This window comes from Microcebus murinus, chromosome 3 (genome assembly GCF_040939455.1).
Source record: "Microcebus murinus isolate Inina chromosome 3, M.murinus_Inina_mat1.0, whole genome shotgun sequence".
NCBI classification, from domain to species: Eukaryota; Metazoa; Chordata; class Mammalia; order Primates; family Cheirogaleidae; genus Microcebus; species Microcebus murinus.
The window spans coordinates 93,916,380-93,936,569 of record NC_134106.1 but is presented as its reverse complement, the minus strand read 5'-3'; the positions used below and the strand labels follow the sequence as shown (position 1 = coordinate 93,936,569).

Here is a 20,190-nt window from a genome sequence, read left to right as displayed (position 1 = left end):
CAGGGATCTAAGGAAGAAGCCTTGAAAATTGCCATTAATGTAACAAACCTTCCCTTTTAATCAAACACAATATTGGACATAGAAAGGCTACATGGTTAATTGGTTCATATAATTTTGGGGTTTCAAAAAATATTTTTAAATTTTCCTTTCCTTTGATCATACATACATTGTAGGACATTAGAAAATGCAGAAAAGGAAATTATTTTACAAATTAGAATTCCCTGTAATCCCATCACCCAGAGATAACTACTCCTGACACGCTGAGATACCTCCTCTGAGACTTACATAAGAAGCATTTCTCCCAGCTCTCAGGGGCTGCGTTTGCTCCCCCTCCACATCTCCTCCCAAACGCTTCCCCCAGGACTGTTCCTTCCCCCTGCCCCATCCTCTCCACCCTTCAGGAGACCTGCTTTCACTGCAGGCCCTGCCCTGACTTTGCCCATAGAGAAAGAATCTGCTAGCCCTGAGCTCTTCTAGCATTTGTTTTCATGTATCATTGACACCTTAACTCACAGAGGTCAGAGCTTAAAGAGCTTGTGGCCCAGCACTTACCAAAATGTGTTCTGAGGAATGTTCATTGTCACAATAAAAATAACAATAATAATAATAATAAAGGGTAACTCAATGGCCAACTGCTGGGGAATAGATAGTTCAACACATGTCTTTATAACAGAGCTAACCAAACACTCCCCGATCACATCCATCCCCTTTGGGACATGTCAGTTGAGTTCAACTCAACTTGCATTTATTAGGAAAGGAAACTTAGTTTTATCAGAAAGACTAAGGGGCGTCCCCAGGGGCACACTGCCTGAGAAAGGCAGAGCTGGGCCGTGGAACTCAGGTCTCTTGTGGGCTGGGCCTGTGCTTCCTCCAGCACCTGCGGTGCCTTCAGCCTGTGCCATGTTCCTAACTGGTTTTAAAAAATGTTTTTAAATTTTCCATTCCTTTGACCATCTTACCAGTTTCACAGGATGTTGTGCGTGACCCTGTGTGTGTGCACACATGCTTCTCGTGTCCTGATCTTTTGTTCTGTCTCCTCCAGTTCTCAAGCTGGTGTTCAGTGAACCATACTCGCTTTCCTTAGACAGGTCAGGACCTGTAGCTGCAGTGCACATCTGTTCTTGCTGGCACAGCATCTGTCCTTCTGGACCAGATTTGTAACTTCCTTTGAGAAACTGTCACGTACCCCACCTCAATCTTTAGTCCGTGTGGTTCAGGCAAGTCAACCCCATTCTGGATCCCATGTGACCTGAAATTAGCTAATCAGTGTATTCTATCCCACTGGCCACAGGGATCAGTCAGAGTCAGACCCACCACCCTGGTCAGGTGGACAGAGTTAGCTTTGAGGCCTTTGAACTGTTGACAAAAAGGCTCTCTCTTTCCTGGGGCATGCTAAGCTGGTAAAATATAATCTTGAAGCTGCCTGTGGCTGCTTTGTCAAGAGCCTTACAAAGAATAAAGCCAATTTACAGGAAAGCAAAACTGTGAGATAGAAAGAGATGGAGAATTTGGGTATCTGTTTTTGTATCTAGAAGAGTTCTGATTAGCAAATCTGTGCATATCTAGGATTTGGCTGCTAAAACATAATGATTTTAAAAGGCATTCCAGGCCAGGCGGGGTGGCTCACGCTGTAATCCTAGCACTCTGGGAGGCCGAGGCGGGTGGATTGCTCGAGGTCAGGAGTTCGAAACCAGCTTGAGCAAGAGCGAAACCCCGTCTCTACTATAAATAAAAAGAAATTAATTGGCCAACTAATATATACAGAAAAAATTAGCCGGGCCTGGTGGCTCATGACTGTAGTCCCTGCTACTTGGGAGGCTGAGGCAGCAGGATTGCTTGAGCCCAGGAGTTTGAGGTTGCTGTGAGCTAGGCTGACGCCACGGCATTCACTCTGGCCTGGGCAACAAAGTGAGACTCTGTCTAAAAAAAATAAAAATAAAAAAATAAAAGGCATTCCACATATTTTTACTGGACAAGAACCATCTGACTAAGACATGCTGATAAGGCATTATGCCATAACCCCTGGACCCTTCTTTCTCTTTTAAAAGCAAAGAAGGGACTTTCAAAAGTATGTACTAAATACCGTTTTCTATCTTCTAGCACTGACAAACTTTGTAAGTCTGACTCAGGGAACTCAGCCAAGATAAAGAAGCCTGTCACCATTAGTGAAAATGGAGATGATATTACACTTAACTCTATTATCCAGCTCCACACTGGCAACCTCCCAGGTACTCACCTTCAAAATGTGCTAATGGGAGTTTGTGTAACCCCACAGACAGCTACTGGATTTGAACTGAAAAGAGCTCCAGATTTAGGGCCTGACACATATTCAGTGCTCACTGAATGTTTATTGAAGAGTAGTTTCTACTAGTTTCTGATTTTATTATCTGGAATGAGTAAAATTGCACTTTTTTCTTCTTTTTTTTTCTTGCTTTTTTTTGAGACAGAGTCTCTCTCTGTTGCCCGGGCTTGAGTGCTATGGCGTCAACCTAGCTCACAGCAACCTCAAACTTCTGGGCTCAACCAATCCTTCTGCCTCAGCAGTAGGTGAGACTACAGGCATGCGCCACCATGCCCAGCTAATTTTTTCTATATATTTTTAGTTGTCCAATTAATTTATTTCTATTTTTAGTAGAGACAGGGGTCTCACTCTTGCTCAGGCTAGTTTTGAACTCCTGACCTTAAGCAATCCTCCTGCCTCAGCCTCCCAGACTGCTAGGATTCCAGGCATGAGCCACCACGCCTGGCCAAAATTGCACCTTTTTAATCAGCTGGATGGGAATAATAATAGCATACCTTTCCTTCCCAGGCAGCACTGTATACTTTCATTTGCATATAACACATCTGAATAATGTCCTCTCTCTGTCCTACAGATTCTTCATTCTTTTTTTTTCTTCATTTACTCATTCATTCACTTACTTCTGTTGAATTCTGAACCAGGGGTTCTGCTAGGTGGTAACAAACAGTCCCTGCTAGTACCTATCACTGAGGACCTTCCATGCACCTGCTAGTTGCCTGGCCCAGTGTTTGGCATTTGGACACAAAAGTGAGTGAGTCACGACGGTGCCTCACGAAGGCAGCAGGCTCTGCAGTGGTGGGTGCCCCATGGACCACGTGTACTGGGGCAGATAAAGGCTGAGAGCACCTGCTGTGGTTGATGGGGCGTATTCAGCAAGACTGCCTTGTAGTCACCCTTCAATTTAGAAAGAACACTCTAGCGAGGCAGGAGAGGAAAGGAACATAATGTAGAATAGTCATGGGAAGGGTGGTTTGGAGGAAATGATCCAGAAATTTTTAGGCAGTACAGAGAGTAAGCTCGCCCTCCACTTTACAAAAGCCAAATGTTCTTACTGTTGTTGTGATGTTTGTTCCCAGAAGAAGGTTATGCAAGGTTGAGTTCAAGAGCTCATTTCTGAAAGCACAGAGTGCCAGCACCAAACCCTGCCTCTGTTGTTCGTCTGTGCCACGTGGCTCCCTGTCTGCTGGATCGAGGCTTCAGGTAGCACCTTGCACACCTCATTATACCCACAGCAGGAAGACTCTCTTCAACTCTTCTCCTCCATGGAACCGAGGTCCTTAATGGAAAATACTGCACATTTACCTAGCATAATTGAGCTCCTCAGACCAAAACAGACCAACTTCTGTTTCTCACCAGCCAGATGGAGACAGCGAAGCCAAAGCCAAACCCCGAGGGTGCAGCTCAGGACTCAGCCCGCCCTGGTCGATTTCTCTTTCTAAGGCTGTGTCTTGGGCTCGTGTAATTGTGGATTAGCTGATGCAGAACATTTTAATGGTACACTCCTAGCCTTAAAAAAAAGCCCAGATTATTAATGAAATGCACATTCATCATAGAAAAAACTGGGGAATGCACAAAAGCAAAAAGAAGGAAAAAAATTGGTCACCTTTAATCCTCTATCCAAAGATAACCATAGTCATGTTTTAGAATATTCTTGACCCTTTTCTTTGTCTGTATGTATACATGTGTAAGTAAGAGAGTGTATGTGTGTACATGCATACGCACATGTATATATGTAAAATTTTGAAACAAACTTGGAAATATGCTGCATCTTGAATTTTATATCCTTTTTACTTTACCTTAATCTGTTTCTGATTTTTCTGAGGTCTTGGCTATGGAGGGCTGAAATGGACTGTATATTCCTACAGATGATAGCACAAGTCAGAGACAAAAGATGGACTGGCCGTGAACTTGACCCAGGGTGGCCCTTTCGTTTTTGGTGTGCAGGTTAAGTGAGCACCAACTGACCCATAACCAGAGGATTTCGCAAAAATCCCCGCTGCTACCCTTGAGGCCACATGCAGTCAGAGCACAGAAATTCAGTGATGGCTGGGAGGACAATTTGCAGAGGTGACCCGAGCATCATAAATGGATGTTCAGGTTTTGTTAAGGTGTTGTTTGGACAAGAATAAATAGCTTGAAGCATACTGTTTATCTGAGGATTTTGCAGAAGGTACAACAAATGGATTGGAAAATGTTTGAAGAGATTTTCCTCCCCAGAGAACAGTGGAGAAAATAAAAATTCATTTAGAATGAGCATTCAGTATATTTATATTTATCATGCTGTGGGGTTTACCTTGTAAAGCTGCTTTGTGAACTGGAAAGTGCTATGTAAAAATAATGTTGGCACTCGCTGTTATATCATTTATAGGGAAAAGGGATATGCATGTCTATCTAGATATGCACGCAAAGCCTGCTCTAAATGTGTAAGATTGTAATCTGAACAGGTGACCGTGGAGGGCTACTATCTGCTTTTGAGTTCACACAATTCCATTTGTATGCAAAATTATAGGTTGTGATGTTCCTGCTTGGATTACTTCTCTGTCAAAATATTTCCTGGGAGAGGTATTGACATTTTTTTGTATTGTTTTTATTCATAAAAGAAGTATCATTCAAACACATCTATTATCTAGGTTGGCCGACCAAGGGAGCTTTCCAAATGCTCTAAACAAATTTCAGATTTGAAATTTCAGATTTGAAATAGACAAGATGGTCCCTTTCAGGCTCCCACATCTTATGTAGCCACTGAGATGCCCTGGAAGGCAGGCAGGCCCGTGTCTGTGAGCTGGACCAGACCTGCAGGAGGAGGGGGCTCTAAGCAAGAGCCTTCCTGAGAGACTGCCCTCACCTTCCAGCTAAGTCTCAGTCTAAATTGCTTTGGGAAACAGTTGGGTTTCAATTACTCAGAAGCTTATGTCTCACAGTTCAATGCCATGTGCAGCTAGGCGCCTAGCAACGGCTCTCTGATGGGCAATGATGGGATTTTAATTAGCATTTTGGATCCATCTAGAAATCCATTCCAAGTCCATTTGCTTGAAGGAGCCCAGCCTTGTTTGGGACCTGTTTCCGCAGCAAGCACATAACCTCTGCTCTTCCCAGGCCTTTCGGCACCCCAATTTAGGGCTTCCCTCTGGAGATTTAGCCAGTCTTCTTTTCCGGCTTAGTGCCAGGAAAATTGAATCTCCAGGGAGGTGAGTCAAGAGCAGCCACGTGGCCTTTTGATGTTCCAGGGTGCCAGGATGCTGTGCTCCTGGGTAGGGGTGGCATAGCCATCCCCTCAGTCACACAAAACAGAGGACCCTCTGGACTCGGCCACTCTCCAATCCCAGCCCCAGAGTCACTGGCTCTGCCACTCCTCATTGACAGCTCTTGTGCCCAAACTCCTTCCTCTCTCCCCTGCCCCTAACTCCTCTTCTTGCTCCCATCGCATCCAGACTGTGCTCTGCAGCCAGGGCAATGGTTCCAAAACTTATGAAATGCAAATTTTATTCCCCCTAACTCCCAAGAGGCCGAATCTTTTGAGAAAAACTTCCTGCATAGAACATACACCACAGTTCCCCAAAGAACACACACATCTGACTTCCAGACCTGAGGCCCCTTGCAAAAGAACTTTAAAAATGCAGATCTCTGGACTGTCCCTAGACCTGCCCCATGAGATTGCCTGGAACAGGCCTGGTGGCATCATAGCTTGCTGCAGCCTCAAACCACTGGGCACAAGCGATCCTCCTGCCTCAGCCTCCTGAGTAGTTCGGACTACAGGTCTCAGCACTGCACTTGGCTAATATATATATATATATATATATATATATATATATATATATATATATATATTCTTTTTTTTTTGAGAAGAGATCTCACTATGTTGCCCATACTGGTCTTGAACTCTTGGCCTCAAACAATCCTCCCACCTCAGCCCCTCAAAGTGCTGGGATTATAGACATGCACCGCCATCCCAGCCCAAAATTAAATTTGAGATGCATCCCAGATATCCAAGTGGAGAGGCATTGGTGAGCAACAGGATACATGACTCCGAAGTTTAATGGCAGGTCCAACATGGTTATATAAAGATTAGTGTCATTAGAAAATAATGCATGCATAAAATCATGAGATTGAATGAGATGCCAAGGGAATGTTTGTAGAGAAGAGAAACAGTCTGAGGCCCAAGCTCTGGGGTGCTCCTATTTGAAGGATGGGAGATGAAAAGGAACTAACTAGCCAGGGAGAAGAGAAGAAGGTGCCAGTAGTCAGTAGGGGGGTGCTGTGTTCTGGAAGCCAACTAATGACAATGTTTCAAGGAGGAGGGAGTGATTTATTAGTGATTTGTTAGGTCTAATGCTGCTGAGAACTTGCAGAGATGAAGACTGAGAATTGGCTATTGTTTTAGCAACATGGAGGTCTATAGTGACCTTGACGAGCTGTTGGGGTGAATTAGTTGGAGTGAAAGTCTGATTGGAGAGGATCCAAGAGAGAAGGGCAGATGAGAAATTAGTGACAATGGGTATAAAGTATCTGAGTAGTTTGTTATAAAGGGGTGCAGAAAAATGGGAATGTGGTATCAAAAGAAGGATTTTTGTTAAATGATAAAAATGGCAGCACATTTACATGTTGATGGGAACGATCCCTTAATGAGGAGGCCAGGGAAAAGGGGAGAATAGCTGGAGCAGTGTGACCCTTCCCTCCCTGTGCCCTGTGCCTTTCTCTGGGCCTCTGCAGACTTCCGGCAAAGACTCCAAACACCTCTATACAGCAGTCCCCCTTATCTGCAGTTTCTCTTTCCCTGGCTTCAGTTTCCTGAGGTCAACTGAGGCCCGAAAATATTAAGTGGAAAATTCCAGAAATAATCCATAAGTTTTAAATTGTGCATTGTCCTGAGTGAGGTGATGAAATCCCATGCCATCCTGCTCCATCCCTCCTGGGACATGAATCATCCTCTTGTCCAGCGTATTCGCGCTGTAGACGCTACCTACCCATTACTCACTGAGCAGCTTTCTCAGTTACCAGCTCAATTGTCATAGCATCGCAGTGCTTGTGTTCAAGTAACCCTTATTTTACTTGATAATAGCCCCAAAGCATAAGGGTAGTAACGCTGGCATATAGTAATAATTTTTTATTATTCCATTTTATTATTAGTTATTGTTGTTGATCTCTTAATGTGCCTAATTTATAAATTAAACTTTATCATAGGTATGTATGTAAAGGAAGAAACATAGTGACCCTATCATAATAGATAGGGTTTGGTACTACCCAAGGTCTCAGGCATCCACTGGGGGTCTTGAAACATCTCCCCTGTCAAAAAGAGGGAACTACTATACATACTAATTGGCATACTTTTCTATCTCTCTTTGTGTATTAGTCAGATTTTCCTGCAATAATTCTGTGTAACAAACAGATCTAAAATATTCGTGGCTACAGCAATAGCAATGATTTATTTCATGCTCAGATTGGCTGCTGTTTAGCTGCACTCAGCTGGGCCTGGCTGAGCTAGGCTAACTCCAGTCTTCCAGCTGGGGTCCAGCCTGCTCCATGTGTCTCTCATTCTGGGAGCAGTGGCTCCCCTGTACATATTATTCTCGTGGCAAATTGTGAAAGCACAGAGAGCAAGCCCGAGCACATAAACACATTCAGAGCCTCTGCCCACTACGAGGCCACTCATATTCCACTGGCCAAAGCAAGTCACAGCCCAGCCCAGCGTCAATAGGGGAGAACAGTAAATGCCATCCGCAGAAGAGGAAGGGCCATGGCAAGGAAGGGGAGGGAAGGAAAAACAACGTGGACAAACAGTATAGTCCATCACACTCTACTAGCTTATATCCCCCTCGACAGAATGTTCTCATTTGGTCTGCTTCTCTAGTGCCTAACAGCACGCCTGGCATGTAGTAAAAGCTGCAAAAACATTGAGTGAAAGCATGCTACCAGCTCTTCTCTGAACAAGGCTGTGGCTCTGTGCTTTTTAACTTTGGACCCAGAAGGATTTGCATTTGAATCCCAGCAACCTCACTTTCTAGCTCAATGACTTTTGGCAATAATATCAATAGCTGTAAAAATAATAATAGGTGGCATTTCTTGACTGCTTAATGTGTGCCAGGAACACCATGAAGGGTTTTAGGTTCATTATGTCATCTCATCACCAAACAAAGCTACGAGGGTAGGCATTGTTCTCCCCATGCCATAGATAAGGTAACTGAGACTCAGAGAGGTTTAATAACTTACTCAAGATCACACAGCTACAAAGAGTTGGAGCTACGGTGTGTACCCTAGTCCAGCAGGCTCTAAAGCTCTCTCACCCCTACATATGAAATTAACCTCATCTGTAAAATAAGGCTAAGCATAAGAACATCCACTTTGCAGAATTGTTAGAAGATTAATTAAAAAGACATATGTAAATTACCTGGCCCAGTGAATGTCATACTCTGGCCACTCAACAGGTAGTATTTCCTTTTTTTTTTTCTTTTCCATTTCAATACTGACTCCCACTGCCAAACGTGATGGAAACTTTCCTCAGGATCTGATGCTCACAAGCTATTAATTATAGTTTAGTTAAACCTGGAGTGTGTCAACTTCTAAGACCCTAACAGGCCTTCTGCTGATATTTGCTGTGAAGTCAAACCACTGGCAGTGGATTTCTGAAACTCTTGGGGAGACTTCCCAACTTGCTAAGTCTTTTTCTTGGCTGCTGAATTATGTATGTCCCTTGATGGATTCTAAAGTCAGTCTCCCCCTTAGGAGGTGGATTTATAAATGAGGCTTGGGCCAGTCGCTCCGACAACGTTCCAGTCTAGTAGGTGGTGAGTGACAGCCTGCGAGGCAGATGGCAGGAGAGCGGTTGCCAGGTGCCCCGTGAGGCACCAGGCCTGGGAGAGGGGCGAGTCTGCTCAGAATCTACTCAACAATTCCAGACAGTCAGAGCAGCCTGGGGAGACTGTGTCTCCTAAAACAAGGGGCATTTCCTTTTGATGGGTGAGAGGCAAGAAGGAAGAAGCATTTAATGAATATCTATGAAGTGCCAGACACGTAAGAGATGTGATCCTGTTTGATACTCACAAAAACCAGGTCTGGGTCATCTCCATTTTACAGGCAAGAAAAGTGAGGCTCAGAGAAGTGAAATGACTTGAGCGTGAAGTGATAAGATCTGGTATTGAGAATGCCAAGGATGTGAGGCTAAAGAGGAAGTGGGAAGGAAATTTGAAGAATGTAATTACAATGATTGCAAAAAGACTGCAAAAGGAGAGACGTTAGGGTGAAAAGAGAGTGTTAAACTAGGAGAAGAAAGAGGGGGCAAGCTTGGTAAGTATAATGAGAGAAAGGGAGTGAACAGCATGGAAAAAGAAGGGATGTGGAGAGAGTAGGCAGATGTCCCAGTGGGGCAGTCCCTGGAGTGCCCTTGCCACGGTCACGGTCGTGACCACGCACACATGTCCACACTGCACAGGAAGGAAGCTTGATGCTTGCGAGTGTTCTCACAATTCTTTGAACTGGTTTTATGACACGCAGTGGTGTATTGCCGTCCATCCTCTTTCATCTCTTCCTGAAAAAGAAGAGTTTCTTAAGGCCAGGCTCTGGAATTCCATTAACTGCATTTATAAGCAAAAAGCAGACCTCCAGTTTACTGGCAGAAAAGGAAAAAGGAGTAAAGAAAATTTTACTTAATAACAGTGAAATAAGAAACATCGTCGATAATTTTTCCATTTAAACAACTTAATGCCTATCAGTAGGAGACAGAGAAATAAATTATAGCACATCCAATACAATGGCATATGCAGCAGCCAAAAATAAAAATGAGAGATTTCTGTTTTAATTGACAAGTAAAAATTATATATATATATATATGATGTACAGCATGAAGTTTTAATATATGTATACATTATGCAATGGCTAAATCAAGCTATTTAACTTACCTCAATACTTATTTTTTTGTGGTGAGAACACTTAAAATCTATTCTCTTAGCAATTTTCAAACATATAATATATTGTTAACTTCAGTTGCTGTGCTGTACAGTAGATCTCTTGAACTTATTCCTCTTGTCTAACTGAAATTTTGTGTCAAATGGGTGCAGCATTGGTTTCTTTCTTTCACTGGGTGCTTTCATGGCATCAGGATATACTGTATCTTCAACTGAGTTTCTGTTCTACAGATGTAGATGAACATAGGAACCCTGTACCCTAAAATCATCACCAACATCAGCAGATGATTTTATTCTTAGTGGAATCACTAATGCCGAATTCCATGGGGTAATCTTTTAAAGGATATTTGGTTTACTGTGAGAAACCCCCATTTATGTTACAATTTGCCTTGTGACACAAGCTTTACTGAAGAGAAAAGTCAGTATTTTTATATCATTTTGGAGTATTATTTGTGCAGAAAAGAGTTAAAATAGCAGGCCGTGGCTGGCGTTTGGGATTTCCAGAGGGTTCTCACCACTGAAACTAATAAGAGTTGCTCACTCTGCCCGAATTGTGCAAACAACATGGTTTATGCTGAACACCTGCTTTCCTTCTGGGAGTCTGGAATTTTGGTACATTCCCAGTAGAGGTTGCCTGCCTGACTTTCCCCCAATAAAAACCTTAGATGATTAAAAAAAAGTCTTTAAGGAGCTTCCTTGGTAGACAATATTTCATATAAGGCATTGTCACAACTCCTTGTTGAGTGAATTAAGTGTGCCTTGTGTGACTCCACTGGGAGAGGACTCTTGGAAGCTTAGTCCTTAGTTTCTGTTTCCTCCAGATATCACCCCATACAGCTTTCCCCTTAGCTGAGTTTGCTTTGTCTCCTTTCACTGTAATAATCATCGCCTTGCCTATGACTATATGCTGGGTCTTGTGAGTCATCTAGTGAATCATTAAACTTGGAGGCAGTCTTGGGGACTCCTGACACATTAGGGTACTTGATAGGCGCTGTTACAGATAAATGCCAAGATGTCAGAGACTCAACACGGTAGCTTATTTCTTGCTCATGTAAAGATAATGCCATTGCTCCCTGTGGTAGGTAGGGTGGCCTTCTACTCCGCCATTCAGGGATCTGAAGCCTTCCATCTTGAACTCTGCTTTCCTCTAACTCCTCCGCATCCTCTCCATTAGGTTTGAAGATGGAAAAAGAGACAGCAGGAAGACGTGAACCCTTCTTAATCTTAATCCCCACATTGGCCCCAAGGTGCCACACATCACCTCATCCACCCAAATTCCACTTGCAACCACTAGTCCTGTGGCCTCACCTAAATGCAAGGGGTGAAGAAATGGGGTATCAGCTAGCAGCAGCTCTTCACTGTGGAAAGAAAGTGTGACCCCCTTGATGATCTACAGCAGTAGCTCCATAACAGATACTTACTATGAACCTACTGTGTACTCAACTTCATACCAAGTGCTGTGGAGCAACAAAGGGGTGCTTGCACAAGCTGTCCTTGCTTGTGCAGAGGTTGACACGGAAAAGGGTATTGGTCACCGCAAGGATGATGAGGCAAGGCTCACTTTTCTAGGATGTCTTCTTTCCTATCAGACCCCTTCCTCTGTGTTTCCATAGTAACTGCTGCTGAATCCCCTCACAGCACTTATCACAGTGCATTGAAACTTTCCACTGTCTTGTCTGACTCTCCCACTGAATTATAATATTTTGAGGTTGCAAACTCAGTTGTCTTAGTTACCAGCCTGTATCCCCAGTGCTCAGCACAAAACCTGGCACATCGAGATGTGCAGTGAATCCATGAATCAAGGAATGACTGAATAAGACAGTGAGATGCACGCAGTGTGGTACCATGCTGTGAGCATGTGCTTCAGAGTTAGCCAAACCTTCTCCATGACTTTGCAAAAGTCACTCAACTTCTCTGAACCTCAATTGCTCATTCTCAGAATGGGGAGAAAAATACCACATGTTCCCAGGAAGATTCTCTGAGATTATGAATGTGCATAGAGCACCTCACCCAGTGCTAGGTACATAATACATTCTGTAAAAATGATGTTTATTATTAACACAAGTTACAGGCAATGGGATACCAGTTTCAACGTTTACTTACTCCAGAGACACTCCTGGATGGAAGTCATTAGGAAGCCATAGAAACCACCGGAAGTGGCCCAAGTCCTGCGACAAGGTGACGAGAGGGAGGAGTTGTAGAGAGGACAGCTTCATTCCATTGTGGAGTCTTCCTGGGGAGGGCAGAGGGACTTCCTTCCCTGGTCCTTAACAAAGAGAGTGTTGGATTCATGATTCTCAAGGTGGGGCATATTCTCCCAAGGCTCCACAAGACGGCAGGCTCATCTCACTCCTTGACAATTACATTCTTCAAGACAGAGGTGTGACTCCTTCATTTACTCATTCACTTAGTCATTTTAGAGTGTGCACCTTGAGCCAAGGGCTGGGGATGGATAGTGATCAACAAAGAAAACCAAGCTCCTCCCTCATGTGTGTAAAAGAGGGTGAAGAATATAATATGAAATTAAGTACATAATACAATATACTCTTGTTGCCCTTCTTAACCCTTACAAAGGGTAAAGGTAAATCAGTGTGACAATGTGACACAGGGATGCTTCAGAAGAACTTTTCTGATCTTAAATGCCCAAGGGAGCCAGCACAGTGCTTGGCGTCTGACTCCCAAGCGTCTTCACCAGCCCAGCTGTCTTCCATCCTTCTCAGTGAGAACAGCGTCTCACCTGGGCCCACCCTACCCCTGGGCTGCTCAGTCCCTTGACCCCCTCACCTCCAGTCATCTTTTCCTCCACTCTGCCTCAGCCACACACTCCCTTTGCCACACATTTGACCTTGTCAGCACCAAAATGCCTCATCCTTCCAGTTTTTCAGCTCTTGAAAAGACCCCAACTGCCATGTCCTCTCCCTCTGTCACACTCACCAAGTAAAACCCCAAGCCTGGATAACCCATCCATCCTTCCTGTCCTTCCTTGAACTCACTCAGATGAACATCTGGGGAAGATCTCCCAACAAAGCAGAGAACTGTAAGTACACACACAGCCTTCAGCGCTGCCCTGTAATATAGACGACTCCATTCCTCCTTCCTAAAACTATTTCACAACCTCTCAACTCCTCAAACCTCCCATGCTTCCTTCCTGTGCTCCAGCTCAGCACACTGTTAGTTAATGACCTTACCTCATTCCATCGAGAATGTAGAAGCCACCTTCTCACACCCTCAAGGTGAGGCTCCCTCATTCTCTGCCCCGAGTGCCACACACCTCTTCCCTCCTGCTCCCATGGAGGACGGACCCTTCCTGTTCTCAAAACTACTCTCTGCAGAGTATCCTTCTAAGGGATTTTGGCCCCTTATTATCTACTGCCATTCCTGGGGCTTCAAATTCTGGATTCTCCATGGGGTCCTTCCCATCCTCATACAGATATATTCTGGAATCTCTCATCAATCAAACAGCAGCAAAACTGTCCTGATTCCACACCCTTTTCATCTTTAGTTCAGGCTTCCTCCTCTGAGCTCCAGACACGTATCTATGTGCCTTGGTGCCAACTCCACTAGCATTTCTAGAAGCATATCACATTTTAATGTGGCCAAACTAGAATTCTTGATCTTCTTTTCCATACCTGTTCTATCTATAGTTTTTTCCCTGTTGCTCAGGCCAGCATCTTGGCAGTCATTCTTGATTTCTGGGCTTCCCATAGTGTTCTTGTCTTCCTTCATTCTGTTCTTCACACAGCAGACAAAGCATTCTCTTTTTGTTCCTTTTGTTTTAGAAGAGGGAGAACAATTATCCTTGTCTTCTTCCTGATCTTATGAGGAACGTACTCAGTCTTTCACGATGGAGTATGATGTCAACTGTGGATTGTTCATAGACGTGTTTTATCAGGTTGGGGAGATTCCCATCTGTTTCTAGCTTGTTGAGTGTTTATCATGTTTTTTAGTTTTGTCACGTTTTTCCTGTGTCTGTTGAGAGATCCTGTGGTTTTTGTCCTTTATTGGTATGATGCATTATATTAACTGATTTTCACTTGCTATACCAACCTTTTCATATGTTGCTGGGTTGATATTGTTGGGGCTTTTGCATTCCAAAGCGTTCCTTTTGAACAAATGAGATCACATCACTTCCCTGCTTTAAACCTCTTCAGGGGACTCCTGCTGGACTCCGGAGTCCCCTATGGGATTCCGCAGAACCTGCCCTCCCTGGGGGGCCCTTGTCAATGTCACCTTTTGCTCCCAACACTTCCCAGTCCCACTCGCACACAAATCCTCCTCTCAGGTGCCCTTGTGCGGATGGATCATCCTAAGTCAGCATGATGGGGAGAAGCATCTCTGGTCCCGTCTGCCTGCCACACGCCACACCCCCGGCCCTAACTGGGCTCTGTTGGCTCTCCCGCAGGTGATTTACGCCCTGAACACGCGCCAGGACGAGGCGGAGGCCAGCCTGGAGGCGCTGCGGGACGCGCACCAGGAGGAGCTGCAGAGCGCGGTGGCGGAGACCCAGGCCAGGCTCCTGCAGGAGCGGGGCGGCGCGGAGGAGGAGGCCCTCCTCCAGCGCATCCAGGCCCTGGAGGGCGCCCTGGAGCTGCAGAAGAGGCTGACGCAGGAGGCGCTGGCCGAGTCGGCCTCGTGCCGGCTGGAGACCAAGGAGCGGGAGCTGCGGGTGGAGGCGGAGCACGCCGAGCGCGTCCTGACGCTCTCCAGGGAGATGCTGGAGCTCAAGGCCGACTACGAGAGGAGGCTCCAGCACCTGGCGAGCCACGAGGCCCCCCCGCGGGGCCGGCTTCCCCAGGAGAGCCCCGACGCCAAAGCGGAGCCGGGCCAGGGCCCCGAGATGCAGGAGGTCCTGCTGGAGGTGCAGCGGCTGCGAGCGGAGAACCAGCAGCTGAGCAGGGACTACGCCCGCAAGGCCGAGGAGCTGCAGGCCACCTACGAGCGGGAGAACGAGGCCATCCGGCAGGCCATGCAGCAGTCGGTGAGCGAGGCCCTGTGGCAGTGGCAGGAGAAGGAGTCTGACCTCCGCAAGAACTTCCAAGTCCAGGAGTCGGCTCTGCAGGCCCAGGTCAGGAAGCTGGAAGGGGACCTGGAGCACAGAGGCCGCAAGATAAGTGACCTGAAGAAGTACGCCCAGAAACTAAAGGAAAGGATTCAGGTAAAACAGCATCTCCTTGTGCCTCCCCAACGGGATAGAGGCATGGCTGCTAACTTTGAACGCCTACTATGTGTCAGGCACTGGGCCAGTACTTGGCTTCTAGCAACGTGAGCCTTATTATCTCCATTGAGTTTATTTGCAGCCATTCAGCAAATATTTATTGAACACTTGCTATATGCCAGGCCGGGGGCAATGGGCAGGGGACACCTGGTGAGCTAGACTTGGTCCCTGACCTCAGAGCTAAGAGACATACAATTTACAGATGAGAAGCCAAGACTGAAATCGAGAGGCTTAAGAACTGGCCTACTTGGGCACGTGGCTGATAAATTTTTGAACTCAGGTCAGCCTAATTCTAAAGCCCTTGCCATTTCCGTATCAACCTGTCTCTCCTCAGATCCTTAGAACTTTGTGTTCATAGAGAGCAGGACCATTGATGAGTCAGTTATGTGAACCCCACAAAGGCACAGAGCCCCATCTCTAAAAGTAGAGATGTTCTAGCCAATGTTCCTGATACTCCCTGAACATTGTTTTCTGTACCAGACACTTCATCTCATTTAATGCTAACTACGGAAGGTTAAATAACCTGCCCAGGGCACACAGTCAGAGGGTAAGGAGGGATTTGATGTGCCTTGAGCCATGGAATTCCACAGACTCAGGGCTTCTGCTGGGCACTTCCCCACCTTTCAGATCTGATGGCTGTTCTGTGTACACAGGATGTCTCTATACAGAGTTGTAACCAGAGAAATGGGACCCTTCCTGTCTGTTTAGGACCTGGATGTGCAGCTCAGGGAGGCTCGACAGGAGAATTCAGAGTTGAAAAGCACTGCAAAAAAACTTGGGGAGAAGCTGGCTGTTGCCAAAGACAGACTGATGCTGCAGGAGTGTCATGAGACACAGAAAACTGGTGAGATGCCCTGGGATGATTTCTTTGAAGCCCAAAGGTTAGCTGCCAGGTTGGCCTGGCTCCACTGGCAGCCTTGAGACTGCCGAGGGGGGCGGAGCAGAGGGGCAGGGCTGCTTGATCTGACCCGCCAGGGGTGAGTCCTGTCCTTACAGGGCACAGGTGAGCCCACACCTAGAGCCACCTCACCTGGAAGTGGCCTAGGGCAGACATCTAGAAGGTATGATGTGGAAAGACCCCTTTTCCCTATATAGTTCCCCACTAGGCCCACCATAGTGCTGAAATTCTCAGCACCGGCTCCCTCCCCACCCCATGCTTAGACGATGCTTTATGCTGTTAACATCATTTTGCACAATTACATTATTGGGTCTTTCCAGTAATTTTGTGTGATAGGCGTTGTCTGTCTCCCATGTTACAGATCAAGACATGAGGCTGAGAAAGGGTAAGTGGTTGGCTCAAGGTCACCCAACTGGTTGGTGGTAGAGCTGGTGCTTGTATGTAAGAATACATGACTTCAAATGCCATCTCCAAGGTTCTATCAATAGAAAGTTCTTGAATACCTATAGTGTGACCAGCCTGACACTGGGAGAGATAACAAAGGCACAAGCTATGGGCTCTGCCTTCAGGGAGCTTATGGGACTATGACATTACAGCCCACGGACGGCACCCTGTGGCATCACAGATGTGGCCCAGGCAGCAGGATCACAGATGTGGCCCAGGCAGCAGGGGAATAACGTGTCTGAGAAAGAAGAAATCACCATGGGCCAGAAAAGTGCAGAGGAGGAGAAGTTTGAGTTGGAATAAAAAGGGTGTTGTGGTTTGGAGCAGAGGTCTCAAAAGTAGTGCATCAATACTTTAGAGAATATGGGGTAAAACTTAGTAATTCTGATTATATTTATTTTTTGTTTCATCCTTTAAATTCCTACTGGGGGACATGCCCATTTGTTGTACATATATCGGGGGACATGGTCAATATTTTTAACCTATGGAAAGTGCAATAAAAAAAAATTTGTAAATTACTCATTGAGGAAGAGAGACCAGGGCAGCTATTTAAGCTCAGGATGCTACTTGAGCAAAGAGGCAGTCAAGAACAGCCTGAGCAACATAGCGAGACCCCATCTCTAAAAACATGAAAAAAGAAAAATTAGCCAGGCATGGTGGTGCATGCCTATAATCCCAGCCTCTTGAGAGTCTGAGGCAGAGGAATCACTTGAGCGCAGGAGTTTGAGGCTGCAATGAGCTATGATGATGCCACTGTACTCTAGCAGTGAGACCTGGCCTCAAAAAAAAGAGAGAGAGAGAGAAAGATGAGAATCAGTCCTTTGACCATGCTTGAGGGCCAGGAGTAGACCATGAGGCAGGAATTACATAGGGGAGTGCTGGACAAAGAGGTCAACTAGCAGAATGGGGGCTGACAGTAGAAGACCTGGACAACAGGCCAAGGCCAAGGGCATTCCAAATGATGTTGATACTTATGCTTGCAGATGACATGAAGACTGAGCTGGTTTCAGAAAACGAAGTCCTGGGGAAAGCAGATGACTTGGAAGCCCACAGTCTTCATCCTGAGCAGAATCAAAGCTTTCCCAAGGAGTGTCCTTGCACGAAAGGAGGCACAGATACACAGGTAGTGTCTGGCCCAGCCCTGGGGGTGGAGAAGGCCCAGGAAGCTTTGCTAGCATGAACTTTAGGTGGAGGTCACTCTCCAAACATGATAGATCATGGATCCATGATAGATCCATGCTGGAATCAGCAAGTCCCATGGTTTCAGGAGTAGAGATCCAGCCAATTTCTGGCCTATCTCATGCCATTGGAAACTAGGAAACTGAGAATGTAGCAGAATCCTCCCAACTCCTTACTGTCAGCTCCTAAGAAACTGGAAACTGGCTTAGGATGCCATTATGTGTTCCCAGTCGAAACACACAAAGCATTCTTTAGAAACTACTGTAGCATGGGCTATACTATCTGACCTTGTGACAACAGACACACCATTCCAAAGAGCCCCTTTCCTATTGTGGATAAAGTGAAACCTCTTACAAATATCAGACATATAGTCCTGTAAAATTCATTGTGCCTTGTGATACATGCTGTAAAATCAGCACCTAACTGTTGTCAAAGTTGTATGAAAGGGAAATGGGCTTCCCTGCTCCTCACCCCTCCCAGGCAGTTTTATAAGGCCCTTTCTCTTTTTATAGACCAAGAAAGAGGCAAGTTTTGAGACAGAATATATCAATATGAAGCAACAATATGAAGAAGACCTTCGTAAAATCAAACATCAGACAGAAGAGGAGAAGAAACATCTTAGAGACCAGCTAGTGAAGCGACTGGAGGACTTCGTAAAGAAGCACACTGTGGAAGTCAAATCAGTGCGCTCGTCCGTGGAGGCTGAAAGAAAGAAGTTGCAGAAGGTGAGATCCGCCTTCATGGAGATTGGCCTGGCTCTTTTTCCTTTCTCCCACCTCTTTCCTTTCCTCTTTTATGTCTTACTTTCTTCCTCAAACAGTGACCGAGCTGTATACAAATCTAAGCTGGTTCCCCGAATACACACAGATGAAAGATGCAGTCCCTACCCAAAGGGAGTTCCGGGTCTTTTAGAGGAGACAGGGGACACCCCTAAGAACGTGAGACAGTAGGGCCTGGAGTCATTGACGTAGGGCGGAAGTGTGTCATGAGCAGGTAACTTAGTGAAATTCAACTCTACTCGCTCAGCAAAAACACAAAGAAACACCATGAACCAAAACCTCAGGCCTGGAAGACTGCCTGTAGCCAAATCCCCACTCTGCCTCCAGGCTACAAGTTATTTAATCTGGGCCCCTGCAGAGGGAAATTCTGTATGCCTCAGTTTCCCCATTTGTAAAACAGATGATGATAATAATAGCACCTCATAGAGTAGCTGTGAGGATTTAATGAAGAAATCTATGTGAAGAAAATGAAGCATATCCTAGTGTAGATGGGCAGGAGGTAGATGCAGGCCATTAATCAGTGGCATTCCAGAGTAAGGGAACATTTCATCTCTGTGTAGCATTCCAAAGCAAAGGGGGCAGATTTCTGCTGAGAAGGCCTGCAAAGCCTCATCTCTCATATTTGCTGGGAAAAGTAAATAATATATGTGAAGACTTTAGGGAAGAATGAAGTGTAAATCAATACTATTGTGAACATAGGTGGAATACTTTCATTATTACAAGAAAGCCTCTTTATAAGCTAAAAACCTGCAGTACCAGCTTTGAGTGTTCACTGAAAGATAATCCCGTATCACTGGGGGATGCAGTGTTGTGAGTGGTTAAGAGTAGTAAGTGCTCAAGAAATATGGACAGGCCGAGCGCAGTGGCTCACGCCCGTAATCCTAGCACTCTGGGAGGCCGAGGCAGGAGGATTGCTCGAGGTCAGGAGTTCAAAACCAGCCTGAGCAAGAGCGAGACCCCGTCTCTATTAAAAATAGAAAGAAATTAATTGGCCAACTAAAAATATATAGAAAAAATTATCCGGGCATGGTGGCGTATGCCTGTAGTCCCAGCTACTCGGGAGGCTGAGGCAGAAGGATTGCTGTGAGCTAGGCTGACGCCACGGCACTCACTCTAGCCTGGTCAACAAAATGAAACTCTGTCTCAAAAAAAAAAAAAAGGAAATATGGACAAATAAAAGAACTCATGAAAGACCCAGACTAGTCTTGAGTCTTCTACAACCCATGTGACCATAACCTCTCTGAAGCCTGATTTCTAAAATAGGGCTAAATACTTTGAGGGCTTGTTACATGGGTTAAGTATAGTATTACAGTACATATAAACCCTTAGCTCCGTGCACAGCATGTAGTGAAAGCTCAATAATTGGTGGCTATGATTAATTACCATGTGCACTGGGTGACCTCATATATGACAGCAATATTATTTAGTGCCCGCTATACTTTAAAAAGCTCTTTGTACTTATGAACACATTGAATCTT

The 20,190-nt window shown here is 45.4% G+C and overlaps 1 protein-coding gene across 1 annotated transcript in view; it reads left to right on the top strand.

Moving 5' to 3' along the window:
• FAM184B (family with sequence similarity 184 member B) overlaps positions 1-20,190 on the top strand; it is a 113,111-nt gene that overhangs the window by 40,014 nt on the left and 52,907 nt on the right. Inside the window, exons 2-5 of the mRNA XM_012737526.2 lie at positions 14,600-15,352; positions 16,121-16,256; positions 17,738-17,877; positions 18,446-18,658. Coding sequence (XP_012592980.1) covers positions 14,600-15,352; positions 16,121-16,256; positions 17,738-17,877; positions 18,446-18,658 — 1,242 coding nt within the window. The remainder of the gene's footprint in view (positions 1-14,599; positions 15,353-16,120; positions 16,257-17,737; positions 17,878-18,445; positions 18,659-20,190) is intronic.